General features: G+C 41.9%; 1 protein-coding gene and 1 pseudogene across 1 annotated transcript in view; one reads left to right on the forward strand and one right to left on the reverse strand.

Moving 5' to 3' along the window:
• Nucleotides 1-26,271, forward strand: part of LOC102869628 (S-adenosylmethionine mitochondrial carrier protein-like) — a 213,019-nt gene that overhangs the window by 13,901 nt on the left and 172,847 nt on the right. Inside the window, exon 4 of the mRNA XM_006893870.1 lies at nt 24,475-24,579. Within this exon, the coding sequence (XP_006893932.1) occupies nt 24,475-24,579 (105 nt within the window). The remainder of the gene's footprint in view (nt 1-24,474; nt 24,580-26,271) is intronic.
• On the reverse strand, nt 22,155-22,680 carry LOC102861495 (annotated as a pseudogene).

Consider the following 26,271-nt stretch of genomic DNA (forward strand, 5'->3'; position numbering starts at 1 on the left):
CCCCCCCCCCCCAGGTCTAAACAGCTTTTGGCAGAAGCATTCAACAAATCAAAATATGTGGTGCATTTAGGATGTCGGCCCTCTTGGACATGCTGCCACTGTTAAGTGTAATCAAGTAGACAACTCACAGTGACTTTCAACAATCCATTATATCAGTGATCATTTTCTCTGGCTGTCCAAGGAAACCCAGACCTGCAGGCGGCAGGGCGCACATCCCCCGTGCGGGCAGCCAGCGGGCGCGCACCATTTGCTGCATGTCATCTCACATGCGCGCGGGCGTGTGTCATCTCGCTTGCGGTCAGCTGGCGGGTGCGCGCCATCTCCTGTGCAGGTGATTGGGGGGGGGGGGGGGGCGCAGCCATCTCCTGCACATCACCCATTCCTCTTTGGGAATCCTTGAATTCCTGTGGTTGAGCCTCAGTCTTCACTGAAGACCAGTCATCAACTGTTTAACTGTTCAATTATCAATAAACAGAAGTCTGTAGAAGGCCATAGTGGCCCTGTTCCAAGTGGTCCACTGCTCCCGCAGCTCACCACGTTGTCTCCGCCTCCGCCGCCATCTTGGATCTCCCCCTTCTGATAATTCTTAAAGAAAGGTGCGTTACCTGAAAGAGTTCTCCCACTTTCCTCATTCTGCATGGCCTCATTAAGCACCTACCATGTGATGGGCATTGTCTGTTAACAGGAAGGGATGACACAGTCAAGGAAAGGCTCTTAGTTTATAAGCCTCTTTATCAAGTAACTCCCCCCCCCCACAATTGCAAGATAGATGTATGCTTATATTAAAAGACTTTGAAAGCAAATTAGTCTTTCTTGTATTTCTATGAAGAGTTAGAGTATATTGTGATTTGTTATATTTGTACATTTTTCTTTAAGAAAATCTACAAATTGTTTTGTAATCCAATTGTCTTCACTTGACACTCATTTTTTCTCTTTGCTGTGGACTCGGAATCAACTCATAGCTGACCCTCCGGCAAGTTTTGAGAGGCTGTAAATTTCATGAAAGAGTTCCCATCTTCTTTTGGAGCAGCTGGTAGGTTCACATTGCCTGCCTTTGGGTTGGGAGTGAAACTTCTTCCCCTTCAGGCACAAGACTTTTCTGTTGCTTGATAATTGTAGTAGAGAAAGTAAATAATCCAGACAGAAAAGTAAAAATAAAAATTGATAATAACTTTAAGAAGATAATTATAGAATACAAATACTGGAGATATAAATATGTTTGTAATATAAATACTCTTACCCTTAATAATAGTATTAATAAACATTGGTCTACAGGTCACCTATTTCAGCTGTATAATTCATTGGTTTCCATCACATTTGTTGAGTTGTTAACCCTTCTCAGAGTCAGTTTAGAATAGTTTGATCCCCCTATAAAGAAACAGCATACCCATTAGCAGTGACTTCTCTATTTCGCCCCATTTTGCCACTCCAGTCAACCACTAGTCAGCTTTCTGTCTGTAGATTTACCTAATCTGAGCGTTTCATAGAAGTGAACGCTACAATACGTGATCTTTGTGTCTGATTTCTTACACTTAGTGCAATGATATAAAGAGTCATTCTTGTTGGACCAGATATTAGTGCTTCATTTCTTTTGTTGCCAAGAAATAGTGGGGTATATAGACAAGCCTCAGGTTATGAACAAGACCTTATTGTGTATTTTTTGTGAATTATCTTATTTTCTGGATGATCTCCTTTCAGGCATAGGCATTTTAAATTTTGATGATGTGTGAAGTTATATCTTTTATTCCTTTCACTTTTGATGTCATATTAAATACTCCTTTTCCAAGTGTGAGATTACAGATATAACCTTGTGTTTTCTTCTAAGAGTTTTATGGTTTTAACTGCATGTAGCAGCGTGTGTAGCAATGGGATCCACTTGAATTGACATTTGTATTACAGTGTAAGGGAAGGGTCCAGTATTACCCTTTTTTATATAGCTATTTAATTAGTCAGTGTGAGTCACAGTTAGTTTGATGGCACCTAACAGCTGCATTTTATTTCCTAGGAGCTCTGCTGGCACTGTGGTTAAGGCATTCAACTGCTAACTAGAAGGTTGGTGGTTTTAACCCACCACCTGCTCTGAGGTGGAAAAATGAGACAGTCTGCTTCCCTAAAGATTTACAGCCTTGGAAACCCTTTGGGGCAGTTCTGCTTTGCCCTCCACAATTCTAGTACTTTGTAGAAAAGGGTCACTGTGGATAGGGATCAACTTGATGGCAGTGGGTTATTTAACTTCATAGCACTGCTTGTTGAAGATAATATAATATTTTTTTCCTATTGAGTGATCTTTGCATCCATGTTGACAACTAACTGTAAATATGTTGTTGTTGTTGTTATGTGCCATCGAGTTGAGAATGACTCAGCAACCCTGTGAACAAAGATTGGAGCCCTGTTCTATAACTATCATTGTTTCTCTACTGTTCATAGGGTTTTCAAAGTCCTGTTACTTAAGAAGTGGATGCCAAACCTGCTTCCAAGTGGGTCCCAATCTGGGAGCTCAACCAAACCCCGTCTGCAAGGGGTATCATTTGGTATTGGCATTTGATACACCAGTGATACAGCTTCTAGCATCACAGCCATCTCAGGTCACCTCAGTAGAGCAAACTGACAGAAAAGTGCTGTACCACTTAGAACAATTTTCTTCCCAAACACAATTAACACCAGGCCCTGGACCCACCAACTTTTAAATACAAAGGCCCTAATTAACCATTTACACTTGACTTTCCATTAAATAAAAAACAACCTCCTGTAAAGATGAGGGCTGACACAGGGCTTTCAGTTTTATCTAATTGGTTTGTGTGTCTGTTGTTACATAATATCTAACAGTCTGATTAGTGTTAAATTTGTAGTAAATTTTGAAATTGTCAAATATCATTCCTCCAACTTTGTTCTCTTTCAGAATTGTTTTGGTTTTGAATCTCTTGGATATTCATGTGAATTTTAAGACCCATTTGTCAGTTTGGGATTCTGTTAAGGATCGCATGGATTATGTGCATCAGTCTGTGTCCTGCTGTCATTCTAACAAATATGTACGGTGATGTGTTGTCATGTGCTGTCGAGTGGACTACAACCCATCGTGACCCTGAGAGCAGCCACTCTGAACCTTTCCCTATCCTAAGCCAACCTCACCAACTCTGACACAGCTGCCCCATTACTACAGTCATTGTGTCACTCCATCTCCTCCAGGGTCTTCCTCTTCTGTGCTAACTCTCTACTTTCCAAGTATGATGTCCTTCTCCAGGGACTGGTCCCTCGTGGTGACATTGCATATTGACTGCTAATCTAATGGCTGGCTGTTTCAACCCTTAGTTTGTGTCTTGGGAGAAGAAAGATGAAGAAGTCGCTCCCAGAAGATGTCCAGGCCTGGGAACCTGCTGAGGATTGCACTGGTTGGGCATCTTAACAGTATTTAAAATCTTCCAGTTCATGAGCATGGAATGCCCTTTCATCTATTTAGGCTTTTGATGTTTTCCTTAGGTTTAGAATTTGTAAACTATTAGCTTTACTCTCATTTAATGTGTTTGGAAATGCTTTTTTCTTTTTGATCCTATATTTTTTCCCCCTTAATTTCATTTTTGGTCTGTTCATTGCAAATGGATAGAAGAAATACAAGGCTGTATTTTATAGCCTTTCTAAACTTGTATATTTTATTTTGAAAAAAATGTGATTGATGAAAGCTTACAGTACATATTGGCTATTCATGTACATTGTGTCTTATAACTTTAATTATAGTACTCACAACGTATCACACTTTTCCCATTTTGACTTGTGATTCTTATTTTCATTAATCCTTCTGCCCTGCTCCTTCTTGCCTTCTGGAAGCATTGTTCTTGGTAAATTTTAATTGCTTGAAATGTAAAAGGCTTGATATTTGAAAAGCTTGACATGTATACATGTATTTCCTGCTGCTCCTTTGGCTTTCCCTGGTTGGTTATCTGAAGGTCTGCTCCCCTTGTGGGCCGGACTGTCATTTAACTGGGAGTTGACAATGGAGTCAGAAGTTGGAGTTGGAAGAGGGAGTATAGCTCTAGCTTTGAAGGTAACTCACGGCCCTTGAGCCTGGTCTCTTTTTAATGTTTTTGGCTTTGGTTCCACATTTCCTCCCACTCTGTCCAGGATCTTCTGCTGAATTCCTGTGAAAGTGGTGAGTGGTGGGAGCCAGGCTCCAGCTCAGGGCCGTGAAAGTTGAGGTTCAGTGACCCATTAATCCTCTGAATGGATTATTTCAGTACATATTCTTTTTCTTTGTTCTGGACAAGATGACACCAATAATTGCACCCTAGATGGCTGGTTGCAAGCTTTTAAGGCCCCAGTCACTGCTTACCAAAGTAGGGAGCAGAACATTGTCTTTATGGACTCACTTCTGCCAGTTGATCTTGATGTATTGGAACTCATCCCCTCAGGGTGTTTGGTGATGATAAAGAATCCTTGTCGCCTGTTGGCTCCACTCTCTATTTGGATGTATTTGCAGCGTGTTCTAATACGGATGCAGAAATATCTGAAAACCTAGGTAAAGTAATGGAAGTGGTCCTTTCCACCTGTCCATATCTGTCTTGCCTGTCTGTGTGGGAGAAAGATGTGGCAGTCAGCACTTGTAAATATTTATAATCTTGTCAGCCTTGATTGGTGGTTTGTACATTGAAGGCTTTATACATTATTTTTTAATATTGACTTTCATTGATCTTAAATTTAATTGGTGTTCAGTGTACTGAAAAATTGGTCAGATTTATGTAATTAATGGAAATTTTTGTTTTGAACTTTCTTTAAAATTTCCTTGAGGCCATTTTATGCCAGCTTTCTTCAGGAATGTATGCATTACCTACCCTCATTTCAAGAACTTGTTTCCAATTCATCTCTCAGACTCTTTTGGTTTCAGATACAAGAAATAACAGGTGAATTTAGGGTCGGTAACATTTCATAGGTATAATAAAAAAGGATGAGACAAAAACATTTACAGCTGTCATTGGTCAGAAAGGAATGCTGGCACTTGAATACAGGGACCCAAAGATAATAGGAAATCATGTAGTCTTCATTCTGACAAATTTGCTTTCATGTAAGGTGATTATTACATTGCAAAGAATTCCTTGGAAGTTGGTATTGACGATGTTCACAGTTACTTTTGTTGTAGTGACAATAAGTTTTTGAAAAGAAGTTTGAAACCAGGGAACCCTGCCAAAATAATAACCATCCCCTGTGGCAGCATCTTGATTAAATCTTAATGATGGATCAATATAACTATAATTACAATCTTCTACTTTTTGTTTATAATTTGGGATACAGTAAACTCTATCAAATAAGACTTAATATGTAACACCAACAAGAATAGTCCCGTTTGTGCCATTTTTAATAGGAAGTCTGCGATACCAAATCTCTAAATCCCCGCTTCAATTAATTTACAGCTCAGTTCTCATTACACCAAAAAAAACCCTTTGAGGAGGAGGATCTGTAATGAACCCAGAAAGTTTGGGGCAGGTTTACTACAAATAACTACAGCACTACAGATAACTGCAACATTATGTAATGTGTGTTTGGGTTTTTAAAGTATTAAAATTTGATTTTTCCTATGTCTTACCCTTGTGTTAATCATGATGATTTTAGAAATGAAAGTGCACTGACAGTTTTCTGTAGCCAGAAACCACTCTCTGTGTGTTCTTTACTAAGTGCGCATGGGGGCGTGAACCTCCTCACACATCTGTATGAGCTTGTCCTTTGCAAGACTTTTTCCCATGTGGGATTGTGGAAGCTTACACAGTTGACCCTTGATTACACAGATTTGAACTGTATTTGTTTGTGCACAGATTTTTAAATGCCATGTGATGATAATCTCTGTAGTGAATTGTACATCTCAGTAGACAGTGTTCTAGTGGTTCTTGTGTATTTTCACTGTGGATAGTGAAGTGACAATACTGTAACCTTTAGCTATTTCCCTGTGACTCATACACAGTGCCTCTGGTAGTGCTGGAAGTGCTTGCAGGGAACAGAATCATCATGACATGACAAAATTGAGTTGTGTGCTATGTACTGTACATTGGGATCTACTGCTGTTTAACACACGATCATCATCATAAAAGAAAAAAAAGGAAATTAATCATCATTGCAGCCATGCCAGGGCCTGCAAAAACCTTGTATTTTTTTGCAAAATATCTTTTTAGCTCATATTTGTTGCTGTGCAGCATCGAGTCAGAGCTGACCTCTGGTAGATTCGCAGAGGCAGTAAATTTCATGAGAGGAGATCTTTCTCCTGCGAAGCAGCTGGTAGATTCGAGTTGTGTTGGGAGCGCATCTCCTTACCAGTATGATATATATATATATATATTCATCTCCACTCTTAACTCCCATGTTGTTCAAAGATTGACCACAAATGAATTTTCTAGAAGCCTCTAACCATACTTTTACAAGTGCAGCCCAAGAAGCACCTACTCCAGTCTTGAGACTCAATTACCTGGATAGCTGGTTAGAAGAGCAGATTTTGCAGGATCGAGTGGGGGATCCCACACTTTGAAGTAGATTTCTGGGTGGTTCTGGTGCTGCTCTCTGATGCATGAGGACTCCGGATCTACATACATAGATAGATGACTTTGATAGGTACAGCATGTGCCTCACACAGACCCAAAGTACTATTTCTGTTTACCAGCCTCAGGATCATAGAATTTTTAGATTTAAAAATCTTAGTTTAATAAACTGGCTATTTCTTTAGGGTGTCAGTATTGAGACTCAGAACAACCCTGTGTACAACAGCTCTGAAACCTACTCTATCCTATGACAAACTTATTGTTTCTGACACAGCTACTCTTACTACTCCAGTCACTGAATCAGTCCATCTCGTCGAGGGTCTTCTCTCCTGTGCTGTCCCTCCACCCTTCCAAGCATGATGTCTCTCTCTAAGGACTGGTCCCTCCTTGCAACTTGCCCAAAGTATGTCAGACAAAGTTTCAGAATCCTTGCCTCCAAGGAGCAGCCTTGTTGCACCCTCTCCAGGACAGATCTGTTTGTTCTCCTGGCAGTCAATACTCTTCTCTAGCACCACACCTCAAAAGTATCAATTCTGTCATCCCTAGACATTGTCCAGCTTTCTCATGCATAGCAAGTAATTGCTAAGACTGTGGCCTTGATCATGCATACCTTAGTCTCTAGACTGACATCGTTGCTCTTCAGTACTTTAGAGAGGTCCCTGACAAAAGACTTTCCCAGTGCAGTTTGTCATTTGATTTCCTGGCTGCTGGTACAAAGAGTGTTGATTGTGGAGCCAAGCAAACTAAAGCTGTTAACAATCTCAGTCTCTTCACCATCCATCATAATGCTGCCAGTTTACTCAGTGATGAGAAACTCTGTTTTCTTGATGTTGAGCTTCAATCCATATTGAAGGCTGCAGTTCTTGACCTTCTGCAGCAGGTGTTTCAGGTCCTCCTCAGTTTTAGCCTGCAGGGTTGTCATTTGCGTAACACAGGTTGTTGATTAGTCTTCCACCAATCCTGATGCGACATTCCTCCTCATATAGCCCAGCTTCTTGGATAACTTGTTCTGCATATAGGTTGAAAAGATATGGAGATATTATATATCACTGGCGTACACCCTTCCCGATTTTGAACCATGTGGTGTTTCCTTGCTCTGTTCTGATGACTGCCTCCTAATCCAAGTATAGGTTTCATATTCTCAGAGTCAACCACACTCACACATAAACATTTTACTGAAGTTAGGGTGTTTCCCTGTTCTAATGTTTTTTTTCAAGCCCTGTGCCACTGAAGAACCTTGTACATGGAGTTAACATAGCATAGTATTCTGGTAGCTTAGAAAGTCAGGTAGGTATCTTCTTAGTACCACAGCTCATTTGGGGCTTATTTGGGAAATCATCATAGAATGGCATAGAAGTGCCGTTTTCATTCCAGTTTTCCCTGACTTGACAGCTTGCTGGATTAGATGCATATACTATGAGGAGTGTTTGTCAGCTACAAAATACTACGTTGTTGCTGTTTTTCCCCTAATGAGGGCTTAAGCTGTTCTCTTTATGCTGCTAACAATCACATTTTAGAACTATAAATGCATTTATAATACTTTTTATGATCTTTCCTAATCTTTTCTGAGAACCACTGACCCAGATAATAGAAGAAAGGGTAACAGATTTCAAAATGTACTTCTCTTTTGAACTAATCATGGTGGAATTTTAAATATGCATAGATTCATTCATGTTAGCTCAATTGCATTTGAGGTGGTATTTTACTAGCTTTGTGCAAGTGTGTGAGTGAGTTGCAGGTGGGAAATGAGACTGCTGCCCTGGGCATGGTGAGTGGAGTACTTAGTGTAGAAGGAAGCATACAGTAGTCGATGGATGAGTGGAGACAGACGTGTCAGGTATTGGCAGGAATTTGTTACACAATTAGAAATCAGAGCAGAACACTTGAACCCTAAACCACACTTAGGCCAGCACTTTTCTGGTTGATGTATTTAACTTACATCTATGCTAAGGGAACTTCCACACTTTTCTCCTGTTTTCATTGTGCTTTGGAACTATCAGCATTACATATGCAAGGCAGGCAGATTTTTTAATTCTTTATGAGGATTTTAAGAACTCCACAGATAATTATCCCCAAAAGATGGAAAATACTCCCTTTCCACTGCCTTCCATCTAACCCTCTCCTTGTAATATTCTTTCCTCATCTGGACTCTTGATTGCTGTTCTGTAGGCTGTTTGTATTTAGCTCATCTGGGATGCCTCCAGTTGTTTTATTGCCCTTAACTGGCAATGTGGATGTAGATTTGTGTCTTTACTGTGGTCTACGCATTGAGAATGAAATGACAGCATGCTGCCTTTAGAGGCTTATAGTCGGGTGCTGGAGGGCCTGGGTGGTACTGATGTGTACAGAAAGGCTGGCTGTTCATGTTAGTGCCATTTCTGAAAAGCCATCCCTTTGAAAACCACAGGAGAGTCAAATGGGAAAGAGAATTGAAAATGCATTCCTGCTGACATGGGTACAAAGGGAGGAAGAAGTGAGGCAGCCCATCATTCTGGCTGTGTCTGGAAACTGGAAGAGGCCAGGAAACATGTTCCAATAAAGCTTCCACAAAGAGCACAACCCAGCTCTAACCTTAATTTGAACATAGCTAAGACCTGCTGGAGGTTCAGTCATGAATAGATCCCAGTTTGACAGTATGTAACAGTAACAAGAAGACCCATTTTGGACTTCTGACTTCCAGAATACAAGATGATAAGCTTGTGTTGTTTAAAGCTAGGAAGTCTCTGGTACTTTGCACAGCAGCCCTTGGCTGCCAATACAGTTACTGTTACATCCTGTCCCATTGTCAGGTTTTATATTGGAGAAATCAGCAGGCCCACCTAGGGATTTTTGGTACTTGCTGTGGAATTATGGTTTATTTTTGTTATAAACCTGCTGCCATCAAAGATTTCCAAGGCTGTAAATCCTTGAAGGAGGAAACTTCCTTCCTTTCTCCCTAGGAACACTGTAGATTGAAGGTTACAGTACATAGATACCAAATATTTTTTGCATCTTCTTTTGTACAGTAGATGTAAAAGTTTAATAAATATGAGTTTATTTTATAGATTGATTTACAGAGTTTAAATACATCATTTTCCACACCAGATCTTTTCCATTTCCTTCACTCCCATACTCATCAAATTGTGCGACCCTAGTGATTAACACCCACCGCCCATCCTCACCCCTCTGTTTCCACCCTCCGCCTCCCCCCACATCCTCATACTCGTTCGGCAATAAAAATTTTAGACAATATTTGACCTTAGGGGACTGAGTTAGTTCACTCAGCATAATGCGCTCCAGTCCCTTCCAAATTAGGTAACAATTTATAAAATCACTGTTACTGCATGCTATAGTATTCCATTGTGTGAATGTACCATAATTTCTCAATCCGTTTGATTGCGGTTGGACAGATGAGCTGTTTCCGTGTTCTTGTGATAGTGAATAATGCTACTATGAACATACCCTTTTTAATGAATGTTTAAAATTCGTCAGAATTCTGTGAACACCATTTTAGACATAGGACCTGAAATTTGATACAAATATTGAGAATTATTTTAACTCCATTATTTCATTAAGTAAGTGGACAATTAACTTTATGTGTAGAGTTTTGATTACTCTTAAATGAGGGTAGTTAGGATTTATAAATCACTGTCTGTGGTTTTGGGGAGAAAAATAAGTCATCTCTTCTCCGAGTCTGTTTCCCGTTGTCAGCAACTGTAATTCTACTTATAACCAGCAGATGGCAGAATTGGCACACGTATAACCTGTGAAGAGACAGGGCTGGTTTGGTATTTTATTGTTTTGGTTTGTTGAGTTTGATTTGAGATCAAACTTTTATTCAGAGGTGGGTTTGTTAGATTTTTTTTTTTTATTTTAAATCATAGTGGTATAGGATGTTAACTTAGCTAATTTTAATTCTGAAACTTGCTTCTAGACATAATCTTTGGAATGCTAAAAAAAGAATGTAGTAGAATAAAATCCAAGTAAATAAACTTTGCATTTAAAAATTCTAAATTATATGAGACAGATCTTATCACATTGTGTTTGCAAAATCCAAAACAACTTTTGCTTGGAAAATGATTAATGCAGGTCAACACTCTTGTTAAAGTTTCTGCTAGAATTTTTATAGATTTTTATACCTAACCGTGGTTCCTCACGGTGGACAGTGTTTGGTGGAGCTCCCTGATTAAAACAAACTTGGAAGCAGTAGCGGCATCCACTTCCGTAAATAGCTTGCCTCTGGAAACCCTATGAACCTGGAGAAAGGATGAAAGTCACACAAGTGTTGAGGACTTTCATTCATAGGGTCACTGTGAGTCGCCTATGACTTGATGGCACTTAACAACAACAGTAACAGCATAGAGAGAGGTCACTTGGCCTAGTGGACAGAAAGTGATGCTACCAAGCCAAAGGTGGATAACTTTAATCCGTGGCCCTCAGGCCTATTTTTAATTGTTTTTGGTCAAATATTCTTCTAGGTCATATAGCCCTGGTGTGTCCACTTGCCATACTTCCGTAACTTGTGGTTGCTGTGAAGCTGAACACTATGACACTAATGTGTCAAATGTGTTAATGGTTACCCATGGCGGACAGTGTTTGGTAGAGCTCCCTGATTAAAACAAGCTTGGAAGCAGAGTGGCATCCACTTCCAAAATAGCTGGCCTCCGGAAACCCTATGAACCTGGAGAAAGGATGAAAGTCACACAAGTGTTGAGGACTTTCGTTTATAGTCACGATGAGTTGCCTACGACTTGAGGGCGCTTAACAACAACAACCACCACCACCACCATGAAGAAGTAGCTGGTTTTAAAACCTGAATGTCTTTATGTTGTTTTTGTTTTGTGCTCTGGGTTGAGTCATAGCCTACTGTGCAGTGGGTTTTCAGAGTGTAAATTACATAGGAGGAGATTACCCGTCTTTCCCTCTCAGAGCAGCTGGTGAATTCAAACCACCTGCCTTTCTCTTGACAGCATGACTCCTTACCCAATAGGCTGCTTGGACTCCTTTCCATTAATTAGATGTATATAAATATGGCATACCTTTAGTGAAAAATTTTAGACATAATATTCAAAAGGTTTTCGTTTCACTCTTGTTTCCTAAGCCAAGTGGTGCACTCACCTTTTCTAACTTCTGTATGGCTTGTGTAAGACTGACAGAATTATCTTCTCATATCAGAGACACATTTATGGATTGCCAATTATGTGCCTTAGAGAAACATCTTAAAGCAGGTAATTTTTTGTTAAGTATAATGAAATAGCTTGAAGAAAAGGTATAATGTTAATATAAAGTCCCTCTTGTAATGCCCAGTGACTTTGGAGAACATTTTAAGAGTGATAGCACACAGAAGTAAGATTGTAAGTCCCTGGCCGATAACAGAATTAGCTGAGACTGTGAAAGACTGAATGGCACACAACCTGTCTTGTCTCTCTGTCTGTTCAGTAATTTTACTCAAAGTGAGGCTGAGGGTTTTCCTCCTTTCCAATTTGTCTTGGTGTTTTATCCATTAAGGTATAAAGGAAACTACTAAGCTTTCTACAGCAAAAATTGCTTTAACAGCTTATCAGAAGCATTTTTATTTGTGTCAAGGAAAGGAAAATGTTGGTGGCAGCTTCACTGTTACAACCAGTTTTAACGTCAGGTTTCATAGTAACCTGATATGTTCACACCTAGCAAGGAGCCCTGGTGGCACAACAATAAAATGCTTGAGTGGTAGCCAGAAGGTTGGTGGTTCAAACTCATCAGTTGCTCCATGGAAGAAAGGTGTGGCAGGCTGCTTCTATAAAATGTACAGCTGTGGAAACCTCCTGGGGCAGGTCTCCTGTCAGGTTGCTGTGAGACAGAATCAATGACAATGTCTGGTTTTTTGTTTGCTTCCAATGAGCCAGCTTTGCATTTTAATGGTGATAAAAGATGGGGCATGTGTTTCTTTATGGAAAACCTTAGATGAAAGTCTTTCTATAGAACTTTAGATTAGTCTTTTGAGAGAACGTTACTTAGAAACCATTCTTGGATTTCATGAAATGCCACCATTCCCGAGTAATAGGTTTGTACTGAATCTCAGATTCATGAGGAATGAATGCTGTAAAAATGGATAGAGTAGGAGACCCCACATGACATTACCTTTATCTCCTTTCATGCATCCACAGTGCTGTAACTTGTGTTTGTTCTTGTGCAGTGAAATATTCCCCTGCAGCACAAATTCAAATCTAAGAAAGATCAGAGTGAGTAACAAACCAAATGGACGTGCTGGAGGGAATAGAGCCGCTGCTCTGTCGCCTCTCCCAGATACCAGCATGGCCATGCACAGAAGTCGGGGAGCGTGCTGGGAGCTTTGTACCCCTCCATTAGTTATGTGGCTTTTCATCTTAGAACTTTTGCAAAGTTTTCCTTCTGCCTCTTTATTTTTAAGGAATAAAAACTTAATGTAAGAACATGGAGGGTTATGAAGCATGAAGTTCCATAAATATTTATGCCAAACCTCAAAGCAGACAGTTCCTATTTTCCTGACATATTGGGGTCATATTTCATTCCTGACCTCTTGAATTGAGAAATACAAAGAGTTAGTGTGCCCTTTGCTTTACTTTCTTTTTTCTTTATTTTCATTTCTCTTTAATGAGTTTTAGATGCCGGAAGCTGTCCTGTCAGGTTCATGTAAGTTTCAGTGGAACTTATTGTCTATCCTGGTGCTTAAGTAGGAATATAAATGTTAACAGTTTATACCAAAGGTCTTCGTGGTAAGATACTCAAGTTTGGGGTGTTGATTGTGACTAAATGAAAAGTTGTTTCTGTGAAGACTAGTGAGTGAGTTTGCATGTAAAGGCATATTTTTCTCTTTTTTTATTAAATTTTATTAATTTTAATAAACATTTACAGAGATTTTGGATTTCCATTCATTCAATGTTGCACTATTTTCTCTACCCTCCCCCCCCAGTTTGTTTCTCTTTTTTCCCCCTTGAAAGCCTGTTTTAATTGTCCCATTGCCACAGTGCTTGTCAAAACCAGTTCTGATTAATCTCCTTTGTCAGTGTGTCCTTTGCCATTCCCTATCACTCCTTCTTGACAGAGACTTCACCCTGATTCATAAGGAAAAGGGGATGGTGTATTCTCTTCACTACTTCCTGCTGAAAAGGGATGCTGTAGGTTTCAGGGTGAAGATCTTCTCTCACTACTCTTAAAGGGCCCCTTTGGCAATAGGAAACATGTAGACTATTGTGGAGATTGATTTTGGAATTTAGATGCACTGTTATCAATTGTGCTTAGCCGTACACGTTCATATCCTTGAAGATGTATCATGGAACTGTTGCAGGTAAAGGCATATTTTTAATTAATCCTTTAATTTTGTTTTATCCCTCACTTAAAATCTTTGATCCATATAGGCCGTGTATAAAGATGTAATTTGTGACAACAGTAATATAAGGAGGGTAGGAAGAGCGGTGTAGACAAAGACTTTTTCCATGTGTTTTATTGAAGTTAAGTTGATAGCAGTTTGAACTAGATTGTCGTAAATTAAAGATATTAATATGCGGTCTCTGCTGCCTACTAAATAAATCTCTCAGAAATATGCCCAGCCAGGCCGTGGTGCGTTCCCTCCCTGAGTCAGCCGTGAACAGGAGGGCTGGTGTGATGCAGGGACCAGCCCTCCTGGACTGATGGCCGGTGGAGCAGAGGGAGGTGGACATGGCGTGTAGGCATATGTACCAACTTCCAACTGCTTCGTGCTCTCTGAGGTCTTCATAGCATACTCCATTCCTTTCCTAGACTGTCAGCCTCTGCCTTGTTACCACATCTTATTTGCAAATGTTTGCCATCCTGAAAATACACAATCCACCGACCTCTTCAAGAAACAGGCCAGCTATCCTTGACCTTTAGCTGTGACCCATTCTGTTGGTCACAGGGTCTCTGAGACATAGTCAACTTGACAACACCTTGACAGACCACCAGCTTCTGTTGTCTTTGCCTGTAAATGGAGTGTGGATTCACGAGAAGGGGTGTCCTGTCCAGCTGCTCCATTGAGACCATTCAAATGATTTCCGTTAGCCCCTGTGTATGCTTGGAGACTACCCACTTGCTGCTCTGCGAACCTCTGCCTGGGAGTCCTGGTTTCCTGAAGGTCAGAGAGAGTCTGGCTGCTGCAGCCAGCTTCAATCCCAGCTGACCTGCACGGAAGCAGTTCTTTGTCAAGATTGGCATCCCTTGTTTAATGACCTCCCCTACTTCCTCACCAGTGTGGTTTAGAGAAGTGTCTCTGAACCTGTACTCCCTCTGTGTATATTCGCTTCTCTAACATGAGATAGCTGTGGCATAGGGTTCCGGTGGGCCATCTGAAAAACTGCCTTTCTAATGTAACAGCTTCAGTTTGCTTGGCTCCACAATCAACACTTTTGGTACCAACAGCCAGAAAAATCAAAAGACGAATTGCATTGGGAAAGTCAGGGACAGCTCCAGAGTACTGAAGAGTGATGACGTCAGTCTGGAGACTAAGGTGCACTTGATCCAGGCCATACTCTTTGCAGTTGATTGCTGTATGTCAGAGCTGGACAATGACTAGGGTTGGTAGAAGGAGAATTGATGCCTTTGAGCTGTGATGCTGGAGAAGAGGACTGCTAGAAGAACAAACAAGTTTGTTCTAGAGAGGTGAGACCAGGCTGCTCCTTGGAGGCAAGGATTCTGAAGCTTCTTCTGACATACTTTGGACATGCTGCAAGGAGGGACGGGTCCTTGGAGAGGGACACCATGCTTGGGAGGGTGGAGGGACAGCACAGGAGAGGAAGACTCTCAATGAGGTGGATTGATTCAGTGACTGGGTATTGATTGTACGTGTGTCAGAGACAATAAGGTTGGCATGGGATAGAGCAGGATTCACGGCTGCTGTACATAGGGTCGCGGTGAGTCGCAAGCAACTTGACAGCACATGACAATAACAACAGTGTAAGAGACCAAGAGGAAGCCTGCTCTTCTAATCTTGAACCCAGTTATTTCATGGTAGGTTGCTGGTGGATATAGAAACATGTTTTGTCCATGGAGCAGCAAATCTAAGGATGAAAAGCAGGGTGACTAGTGGAGAGGGCAGGAAGGAAACACGGGTCTTGTTCACTTTGTTGCGGGCCCATCACCAAACTACCTGCCGCGTGACGCAGTTACAAGAAGGGTAGTTCATTGCCTCAGCCACTGTTTGGTATGATGGTAACTAGCCCTGGACCTTCACTCAATAGAAATACAATGTATCTCCAACAACAACGTCCACAGCTTAAAAACTCCTGGGGAGGGAGAAGGAGGCAAGCCCCTTACATTTCTGAAAACTATTTCTGCCAATTCTAATGCCACCCATCACTCAAAAAAAAAAAAAAAAGATAAATATAGAACTTTAAAGTTCTTAGTAGCCAACAGCTAGAATGAATTGTAGCAAGAGATTTTATTCAATCAAATATACCTAAAACTTGAATTCAATAAAAAGATAAAATAAAAATAAATAATCTTCTCATGTTGATCAAAATCCAGTCCTGTTGTTTGCCAGTCATATATTCCTTTCTTGGCTGGACGTGACCAGCAGAGTGTCCCAAAGGCTTTTCCCACTCATTATTTCCCAGTAAATAGAACACATTTACCGTCTGAATTTAACACTTTACTTCCAGATCCACGTGGGTTTCTGTTCTCTGACCCTGACATCATTTAAGGGCACCACTGTAAGCTCTGTGCTCACACAAGATACACGAGCATCTTAGTCCTCTCCTCACTCCCAGTTTCCTACCAGCTACCAGGGAATATTTCTTTTACTCCCATCCTTTTATCAAATTTGGAGCTCTCATAAACAGTTAAATGTTTGGCTGTTAACAAAAAGGTTGCTAGTTGAAGCCCAACCCATGACTCTATAGGAGAAGGCCCTGGCCATCTGTTCCTGTGAAGATTGTAGCCAAGCACAGCCTGGGGGCAGGCCCCGCTTTCTGGAGTTGAAGTTGACTTGGTGGCACCACTGCTCATTTCTGGTCATCTTTTGGAGCACTGTTGTAGAAATTCCAGTTTTTCTCCTGCTTTGTGAAGCTCCTTGCTGCTTTCCTTTCTCGCCAAACTACACCCCACCTGCACCCCATCCCACACTGTTTTGTGTGCCACAACCGGAGTGGTTATACCTGTGGCTTCATGTGGAGCACTGCCTTGTCTGTCCCATCTTGAAGGCTGTCTGGCTGTGCAGCGACAGCTTGACCCAACTTACAGAGAACTTTGTAAACAGTGAGCATTCTTAGGTTTAAGGAATGAAGACATAGAAATCAGATCATATTGCTTGTTAAGTCTTGTAAGTTTGGGGAGAAAAATAATTTCAGGTAATGAATCCTTTGTCATCATGACCGTATCTGTTGTAGTGAATCAGAAACTTTTTAGCTGTCCTTGAGAGGTGAGGTACCTTTGTTGAGTTAACTTCAGTTAATTTCACGGCATCTCAAATCACCCCACCTGAACTTGTGTGTCCTTGAGCTTCTGTCTTCCTGCGCAGCCTTTGCTCTTGCCGAAGGTAATGCCATGGAAGGATTTGGCAGTGTCTCTACCTGAGGCCCACAGAACCCTGGTGGCATTGCCCATAGGGAACTGCTGCTAACCCCAAAGTGGTGTCTGCCTGGCAATTTCAGATCCACCAGTGACTCCATGGGAGAAAGAAGGGCAGTCTAGTCCCATGTGACTTAGAGCCTTCTGAACACTCATGGGAGGGTCAGGTATGAGTTGGTTCCAACTTGATGGCAATGAGTTTGAGATTTTTTTGGGTTTTTTTTACACCTGAGACCAGTGATTGTTAAATTTTCACATGTCTTGTAAATAAAGTTTTGCTGAAACCCAGCCATGCCATTCATGAAATAGTATTATTGTCTGTGGTCTGTGGTTTCATTTTATGCTGTAACAGCAGGCTTGGACATTTATAAGAGAGATGGTATAGCTTGGAAAGTAGAAAGCATTTACAATTTGTTCTTTTACATAGACGAGTTTGTGTGCTCTTGCCTTTTTGCCATATAATGTAGGAAAGACAAAGCTTCACCTAATACCCAAATTAGATAGGACACTTCCTCCTCAATTATCAGCTGTCTCATTATCTGATCTTTTGCATTGATAATGTTAGCAAAACATCAGCTCTTCACCTGTCTTTCAGAATTAACCATATGCAGGTACACCCAAGCAGTGACAAATCCCGAGATGCCTGGTGAGTGTGCACTGGCTGTGAGGTCGGGGTTGTGAGTCAGCGAGCTGGCCCGTGGTGTTGCGTGCTTGAGTGGTTACAGTGACACAGTAGTGCTCCATTCTGGGACCTGATGTGGTCTTTCTCCGTTTTCACATAATAAGCTGGCCTTTGAAACCAATATGTTGCTTAATTAAGAGTGAGTGTAATGAAAGGACAAACACTGCATAGTGTCACTGCTGTAGAATGGGACTGACATCAGGGTTGGGGTAAGAAAGAGAAAAACTGGATGAATTATGTATACTGCATTGAAACGGATGAGGGAGAGAAAAGTTTAAAAGCAATATATTACAGGGCATTATGATAATCATAAGAGTCCGGAATGAAGGTTGCAGAGTGGAGTATACCCTGGATAAGGTGTGGGGGTGTGGGGGATTATATACCAATGAAAGAATTTTTCTTTTATTTTTCAAAGAGAGGAACGAACTGGGGGTGGGAGGGGTGTGGGCGGGGAGAAAAGTGAAACAATGAATGAATGGAAATCCAAAATATCTGTAAATGTTCATTGAAATTAATAATAAAATGTGTGAGTGTACTCTCTGACTATGAATTAAGGGAATTTCAAATCTGTTGTTCATAGTATCACTACAGCACATAACAACAACAATTTATGTGATGGTTTTGTTCTGTTTCTTCATACTGTTTTTATTTTGCTACATGTCAGTAAAGCAAAAGGTGGGAAGCTGTCACCTGTTTTGTAAATAAATGGACAGTATGGGTATTACAGTTAAGTTGGAACAGAACGTGTATGACTGTTCAGAGAGGGAGTAGGAAAGTGTGAAGGGAAGGAAAGGAGGAGGAGAGGATAATGCTAGAGCAGAAGAGCTTAGTAGGGTAAAGGAATAGGAGAAATGCATGAGGATTTGAAGAGATGCTGGGAGAAAAGGTATTGATAATCTTAAGTCCTATTACAAAACAATATATTTGAATGACTGTATAAAAATCATTTATAAGAAGTAAAAAGGCACAGCTGTGGTTGTAAGGAACTCTGGTGGCCTAGTGGCAAAAAGCTGTGTTGCAGTCCTGAAGGCACACAGATTGAGGCCACCAGCCGCTCCACAGGGGAATGATGGGCAGGCTGCTCCTGTGCCATTGTTGTTGTTATGTGCCGTCAAGTCGCTTGCGACTCATAGTGACCCTATGTACAACAGCCCTAAACTCTGCTCTGTCCTGTGCCAATTGCACCATCTCCTATACACCCATCCCGATTGCCCCAATCACTGAATCAATCCACTTCATAGAGGGCCTTCCCCTCCTGCGCCGTCCCTCCACCCTACCAAGCATGATGTCCCTCCTTATAACATGTCCAAAGTATGTTAGACGGAGCCTCAGAATCCTTGCCTCCAAGGAGTAGCCCGGTTTGACCCCTTCCAGGATGAATCTGTTTGTTTTCCTAGCAGTCCATGGTATTCTCAATACTCTTCTCCAGCACCACAGCTCAAAGGCATCAATTCTCCTTCTATCCTCCTTAGTCTTTGTCCAACTCTCTGATGCATAACAAGTGATTGTGAAGACCATGGCCTGTATCAGACACATCTTAGTCTCCAAAGAGACACCATTGCTCTTCAGTACTTTGGAGAGGTCTCTAACAGCAGACTTTCCCATCACAATACGTCTTTTAATTTCCTGGCTACGGATGCCGAGAGTGTTGACTGTGGAGCCAAGCAAACTAAACCTGTGAACAATCTCAATCTCTTCACCATCCATCCTAATGCTGCCAGTTGGCCCAGTGGTGAGACTCTTCGTCTTCCTGACATTGATCCTCAATCCATATTGGAGGCTGCAGTCCTTGACCCTCTGCAGCAAGCGCTTCAGGTCCTCCTCACTTTCCGCAAGCAGGGCGTGTCTTCTGCATATCGCAGATTGTTGATAGATCTTCCACCAATCTTGATCCCACATTCCTCCTTATAGAGCCCAGCCTCCCGGATAATCTGTTCTGCATACAGGTTGAAAAGGTATGGAGACAGGACACATCCCTGGTGCACGCCCTTCCCAATTTTGACCCATGCAGTGTTTCCTTGCTCTGTTCTGATGACTGCCTCTTGGTCCAAGTGTAGGTTTCTCATTAGCACAATCAAGTGTTCTGGGATTCCCATTCTTCTGAGAGTCAGCCACAGTTTGTTATGATCCACACAGTCAAACTGTGCCATTAACTGCCTCTAAAAACCCACCAACGGGTTCACTATCGGTCTGTCCCGACTCTACGATACACAACAGCAAAAACAACAGTTTATGTAAAACCTTTGTTTAATTTACTTCAGGCTATTTCTATTTTAGGGGCCTCCAAAGGCACACAGTTCAGTCCATCAGCTGCTCCACAGGAGAAAGATGGACATTCCCCTCTGGTGAGACTTACAGCCTCTAAAAAGCCTGCTGGAGGGTCAGCTATGAGTTGGTCCTGAGTCAGCGGCACCTAACAACAACAGCAAGAACATTTCTATTTTGCTTCCTGTCAGTAAAGACTGTCCATATTCTCCCTCTGTGTTTGTTTATGGGTTAAGAGGCAGTAATCATGAAAGAGGAAGTTCAAGAGGCTTTGCAGAAATTGACAAAAAAACCCACACAAGGCCCCAGGAATTGATGAAATACGAATTGATGTTTCAGCAAACAAATGCTGCCCTAGATATGCTCACCAAGTTGTGCCAAGAAATCTGGAAGACAACTACCTGGCTAATGGACTGGATCCATATTTAATCCCATTCAAAAAAAAACAAACAAAACAAAAATGTGACCCAGCAGAGTATGGAAATTATGAAACAACATCACTAATATCATATGCAAGGAAAATCTTGCCAAAGTCTATCCCAAAACAACTGAAACAGTGTATCAGCAGAGAACTACCGGAAATATAAGCAGGGTTTAGAAGAGGCCATGACACTAGGGACATCATTGCCAATGTCAGATAGATCTTTGCTGAAATCAGAGAGTACCAGAGGCATGTCTTTGTGTTTTGTTGACTACACAAAGACTTTTGACTGTGTGCATCACAACACATTTTGGCTAACATTGAGAAGAGTGGGAATCCCAGAACTCTGGATTGTGTTCGTGAGAAACCTATACTTGGACCCAAAAGCAGTTGTCGGAACAGAGAAAAGAAACATTACATGGTTCAAAATCAGGAAAGGAGTGTGCCAGGGATACGTTCTGTCTCCATACCTTTCCAATCTCTTATGAGGGACGGATGATCACTCAGGAGGCTGGTCCTTATGAGGAGGAATGTGGCATTGAACAGCCTGAATTATGCAGATGACACAATCTTGCTTGCAGAAACTGAGGAGGACTTGAGGAATTTGCTGCAGGTCAAGGACTGTAGTCTTCAGTATGAACTAAAGCTCAACATCAAGAAAACAAAGATTATCACCACTGGGCCATTTGGCAGTAGAATGCTAGGTGGAGAAGAGATTGATTGTTAACAGTTTCATCTTTCTTGGTTCCACAATCAACACTCTTGGCACCAGCAGTCAGGAAATCAAAAGATGAATTGGATTAGGAAAATCTGCTGTCAGGGATCCCTCCAGAATACCGAAGAACAAAGATACCAGTCTAGAAACTAAGGTGTGCTTGGTCCAGGCCATGGTCTTTGCAGTTACTTGGTGTGCATCAGAGAGCTGGACAGCAAGTAGGGGAGACTGAAGAAGAATCGATGCCTTTGAGCTGTGATGCCAGAGGAGAGTATTGATCATACTGCCTGGCTGCCAAGAGAACAAACAGGCCTATCCCAGATAGAGTGAAACCAAGTTGCTCTCTGGAGGCATTTTGAAGGATTTTGAAATTCCATCTCACATATTTTGGGCATACTGCCAGGAAGAACCAGTCCTTGGAGAAAGACATCATGCTTGGAAGGGTGGAGGGACAGTGCATGAGAGGAAGACCCTGGATGAAATAGAGTGACTGGGGTAATAGGGGTAGCAGTGTTGGAGACAGTGATATTGGCTCAGGAGATGGCAGGGTGCAGAGTTATTTTGCATAGAGTCTTTGTGAATCCCAGATGGCTGATGGCACATAATCACAACATACATAAGTATATAATTTTTTTTTTTTTTAGTAATGACCTATCATTTTAATTTCACCATTTAGGTACAAACACAAGTTGTTTAAACATATCACAAGACAGTAAAATTTATAGTTAATATATGTGTAGGTCCATAGTTTCATGCTCACATGTTGTATATATTAACAATTTTCACAATACTTTGTTATTCTTGAACAAAAGAAATAATTAAAAGCTATCTAAAAATCTTATAAGACACAATAATAAATTACAACTTAACAACAACAAAAACCAGTGAATGTTTAGAAATACGTGGTTGTCACTCGGGTGTTTTTTACTTGCTTTCACCTTTTGAATTTGGAGCCACAGTATCCCCAGCATACAAGAAGCCTGCCACCATTGATTCATCCCTGTGCAAAGGGAGCACTGAAACACGGAGTGGGGCCAGGGATCACTGCTGACGGAAGACTTCAGCATACACTGTAGAGACCTCAAGGAAATGCCATTGCTGGGCACCTTGGACCTGGCACTGGTTAAAGGTGGAGCAGCTGTCAGCAGATCTTGGGAGCATGGAGAAGATTGACTTCTCAGGCTTGTAATCTTGGGACCCTTCCGCAGAAGGCATTTACTGTGTTTCATTGTCAGGATCCACAGGCATATCTTCCAAGAATTCCTTCCTGTGAGACTCCTCCTTTACCCTTTCCCATCTGATCCTTTTTGCCCAAGCCAGTGGCAGCTTCAGTGTTCCCTGGCCCTTCCACTGTTTTCTGTCCTGCTTTCACACCTGTCACCACTGCTCTTTGGTCTTCTCTGCCACTTTGTCACCCCATGGACACTCCTTCCTTGGTTTTGGAGCCTACTTAGAGAACACCCTCTCTTGTCTTTCCTGCTGCTTTTGCCACACCCTGTTTGGTCTTTTTAGCAGCTGCCACAACCCCCTCCTTGGCCTTTGAAGGTCCTTTCATGAATACAAACATGGCTAATGAATCCCTTTACACCACGCTCACTCTCCTCCGGAGTTGGGAGTCGCTGACCTAGGTTGCTCTCTCCGGCCCCCTGTTGGGCCTCCTAGTCTTCCTCCTCCCTCTCCGGTACTCACGCCCCCTCAGCTGTGGATATAAATTGACTGCCTCTAGAAACCCACTAGAGAGTCAGCTCTGAGTCGATTCCGACGTGACAGTGCATAACAACGACATACCCAGAGAAGCTGGAAAGCACAGAAGAGATTGACCATCTTTCTCTCGCAGAACAGCTGGTGGATTTGCGCTACCAGAGCTCTGGGCACTGCCTGTGGGTTAGGAGGGCGACTCTTTCCTGACCACACCACCGTTTTTACACAACTCTGTCCTGGAAGAAGCACAGCAGAGTGCTCCTTAGAGGCAAGGATGGTGAAACGTCATCTCACGTGCTTAGGACTTGCGATCAGAGGGGCAGTCCCTGGATAAAAGCATCATGCTTGGAAGGTGAGGGATCAGAGCGGGAGAGGAAGACTGCCCGCAAGATGGGCTGACACAGGGACTGTAACAGTGGCCATGAGCATATAAAAAACTGTGCTGATGGTGCAGGATAGGGCAAGGTTCAGATCTGTTATTCATCGCGTCTCTGCGGGCCATAGTGGACTCGAAGGCATGTAACTATAATACTGAGGGAGCTTTGGTGAGCTAGTATGTTGGCACTTGCTCTACCATCCAAAGGCTGTGCACCTCTGGGTGGTTTCAATCTGCCTGCTACTCTGCAGAGGAAAGACGGGCAGTCTATTCCCGTGTACGTTACAGCCTCTCAGAAGCCCCCTGGAGGTCACCTATGAGTCAGTTCCAGCTTGATCACAGGGAGGTTGATACTGGGTTTTTGTGTTTATTTTTTTAAAAGCTGTATTATTTTGCTTATTAAGTTGGTATACATTGTGTTTCACACTGTTGTTGATTCACATTATGTTTCATACAATTATTCCAATGCATTGCGTTTTATAAAATTAATCATCATTGGACTAGGTTTTTGTTTTTAAATACCCAGTATTTAAAATCATTAAGGTTTGAAGTATGGACCCATCAGAACTGCTAACTGGATTGCTGGAGCAGGGTCCAGGAATGTGACACAATGGAAAGTTCTGGGTTTCTAGCACTAGAGCTGGTTGAGATGGGATTCAATGGATAGGGATGGACAGACCAGACTTGTATGTTATTTGTTGTTATGTCCTGTTGAGTCAACTGAGACTCATAGTGACCCTGTGAACAATGGATCTGAACCTTAGCCTGTCTTGTGCCATCCTCCGTCTCCTGTATACTTGAGCCCGTTGTTACTGTTGCTGTGTCAATTCATCTTGTTGGAGGTCTTCCTCTCCTGTGTCAACCTTTCGTCTTTACAAGTGTGATGCACCTCTCCAAGGCCTGGGTGCTAATCAGCTTTGCTTCTACTGATGGGTGCATTGCTTCTGTGGAGCAAAGTTCATTGCTGCGTTCTTTCATTAAATGTGTTTAAAATACTTATTTTGTGCCTGATGCCTTTCTAGGTTAAGTGTTGGTAGTTCAAAATGAGCCGCCTGTGTGCTTTTTGCCATTTAGAGGCCTAGAGAGAGATGATGTGCTTATGGGTAGGCTTATGAAGAAGGATGTGTGTGGGATGATAGGATCTGCTGGCAAAACCCAGCATGCTGATTAAGGGTCCTGATATTTTAATCCTAAATACTACAGATTTAAAAAACAAAAACAAAACCAATCTTAAGCAATGTTTATAGCTGATATTTAGGATGTAATGAAATTTCTTTCTCCTAGGTTGCCTGTCTGATACGCGTTCCTTCTGAGGTCGTTAAGCAGAGGGCACAGGTATCTGCTTCGTCACGGACGTTTCATATTTTTTCTAACATCTTGTATCAAGAGGTGAGATATTACTGAGAGATTACTTTTACGTTTCCATTTTTTGTTTTCTGGGGTATTTTGTAGTACACTGGACTCTGCCCTCCGCTTTAGAGGGGTCTGTCAAGCTGCTTTTAATGTCCACTTGGAACTTTTTGTGCTTAATTATCTTTGGTTTTGATTTTTCCCCCCCCAGTTCCATAGTGAATGCCAGTAATATGTGTGTCCAGCATTGTAATTTTCCCGTAGTTCTCTTGGAATCAGATGTGGACTAAATTGTAAATATTTTGTGAAAACTTCATGCAGAATTTGAAGACCCATGAAAAAGAAATTTAATAAAACAGTGTTCCTGAGGACAGTGTCATAATGTTCTTACAAGATGTAATTGTTCTTGTGCTGATTAGTGTTAAGTTCTTGGCCAAAAATCTTATTTGTAAACTTTTTATGTAAAACATCAGATACCAGTATTTTACCATGTGAGGGAGCATTTCAGAGCTGTGATGGCACATGGTGACGCTGTTAACAGAGACTGATGGATGCAGCCCATCCACGGTCCCTGGAGACCCCTGACCCCTGACCCCTGGAGAAGGGGATCCCTGGGCTGTGTTTTTGTTGGGACTGACTGGTCCCTGAAGAAAGGCTTCCCTGGGTTGTGACCATCTAGCCCCTGGAGAAAGGATTCCCTGAGCTGTGATCTTGCTGTGTGCTCACCGTCACTTTCTCTCTGTTTAGGGTACTGGTGATTTGAATTGCCATCCCTTTGGTTGGCAGACAAACATTTAACCTTTGTGCCATCAGGGCTCCTTTGTAAAAGTTACAGTCTAGTCTAGAAAGTCTTGTAGGACAGTTCTCCAGCATGTATTGTTGCTATGAATTGAAATAGATTTGGCACCTTAAAATAACAGGGAATATTTAGCTGCTCTACCTTGGGATTTTTACAGACATCTCTTTGTCTAAAGAGAATCTCATGGAAATTTGGATGAGTCTTAAGTTTTAGAAAAACTGCTTTTGTTGGCCTCTGTCACCCTGGTGAGGAGATACTGACATTTAATTACGTGAATGAAGTCAGCCCAGGTCAGACCTCACACTGCAAAGTGGGGATAGACACAGTAAACCAGGGCTGGTTCAGAACAGTTTGCCACAATTGGACTGAGAGACTGCTAATGAGTTCCTGGTGTTTTTTAAATTAAGATCATCAACACTGTTTTCTCTGTGAAATATGTTGTTGTTGTTATATGCCGTCGAGTCGCTTGCGACTCATAGCGACCCTATGTACAACAGCCCTAAACTCCTCTCTGTCCTGTGCCAATCGCACTGTCTCTGACACTCCCATTCCAATTATCCCAGTCACCAAATCAATCCACCTCATAGAGGGCCTTCCTCTCCTGCGCCATCCCTCCACCCTCCCAAGCATGATGTCCCTCTCCAAGGACCGGTCTCTCCTCACAACATGTCCAAAGTATGTTAGACGGAGCCTCAGAATCCTTGCCTCCAAGGAGCCACCCGGCTTAACCCTTTCCAGGACAAATCTGTTTGTTTTCCTAGCAGTCCATGGTATTCTCAATACTCTTTTTAAAACCTTTCTTTTGGAGAGAAGGAATTTCAAATACTAAAAACTAAAATTTCATTAATAACGTGGTCTGTTTTATTACTATTCCCATTTTAAAGGGACCTGACTAGAACTTTATGACCATCAGCTTAGAACCTTTAACTCAT

Source organism: Elephantulus edwardii, unplaced genomic scaffold (assembly GCF_000299155.1).
Source record: "Elephantulus edwardii isolate Elephantulus edwardi_28Jun2011 unplaced genomic scaffold, EleEdw1.0 scaffold00132, whole genome shotgun sequence".
NCBI lineage: Eukaryota > Metazoa > Chordata > Mammalia > Macroscelidea > Macroscelididae > Elephantulus > Elephantulus edwardii.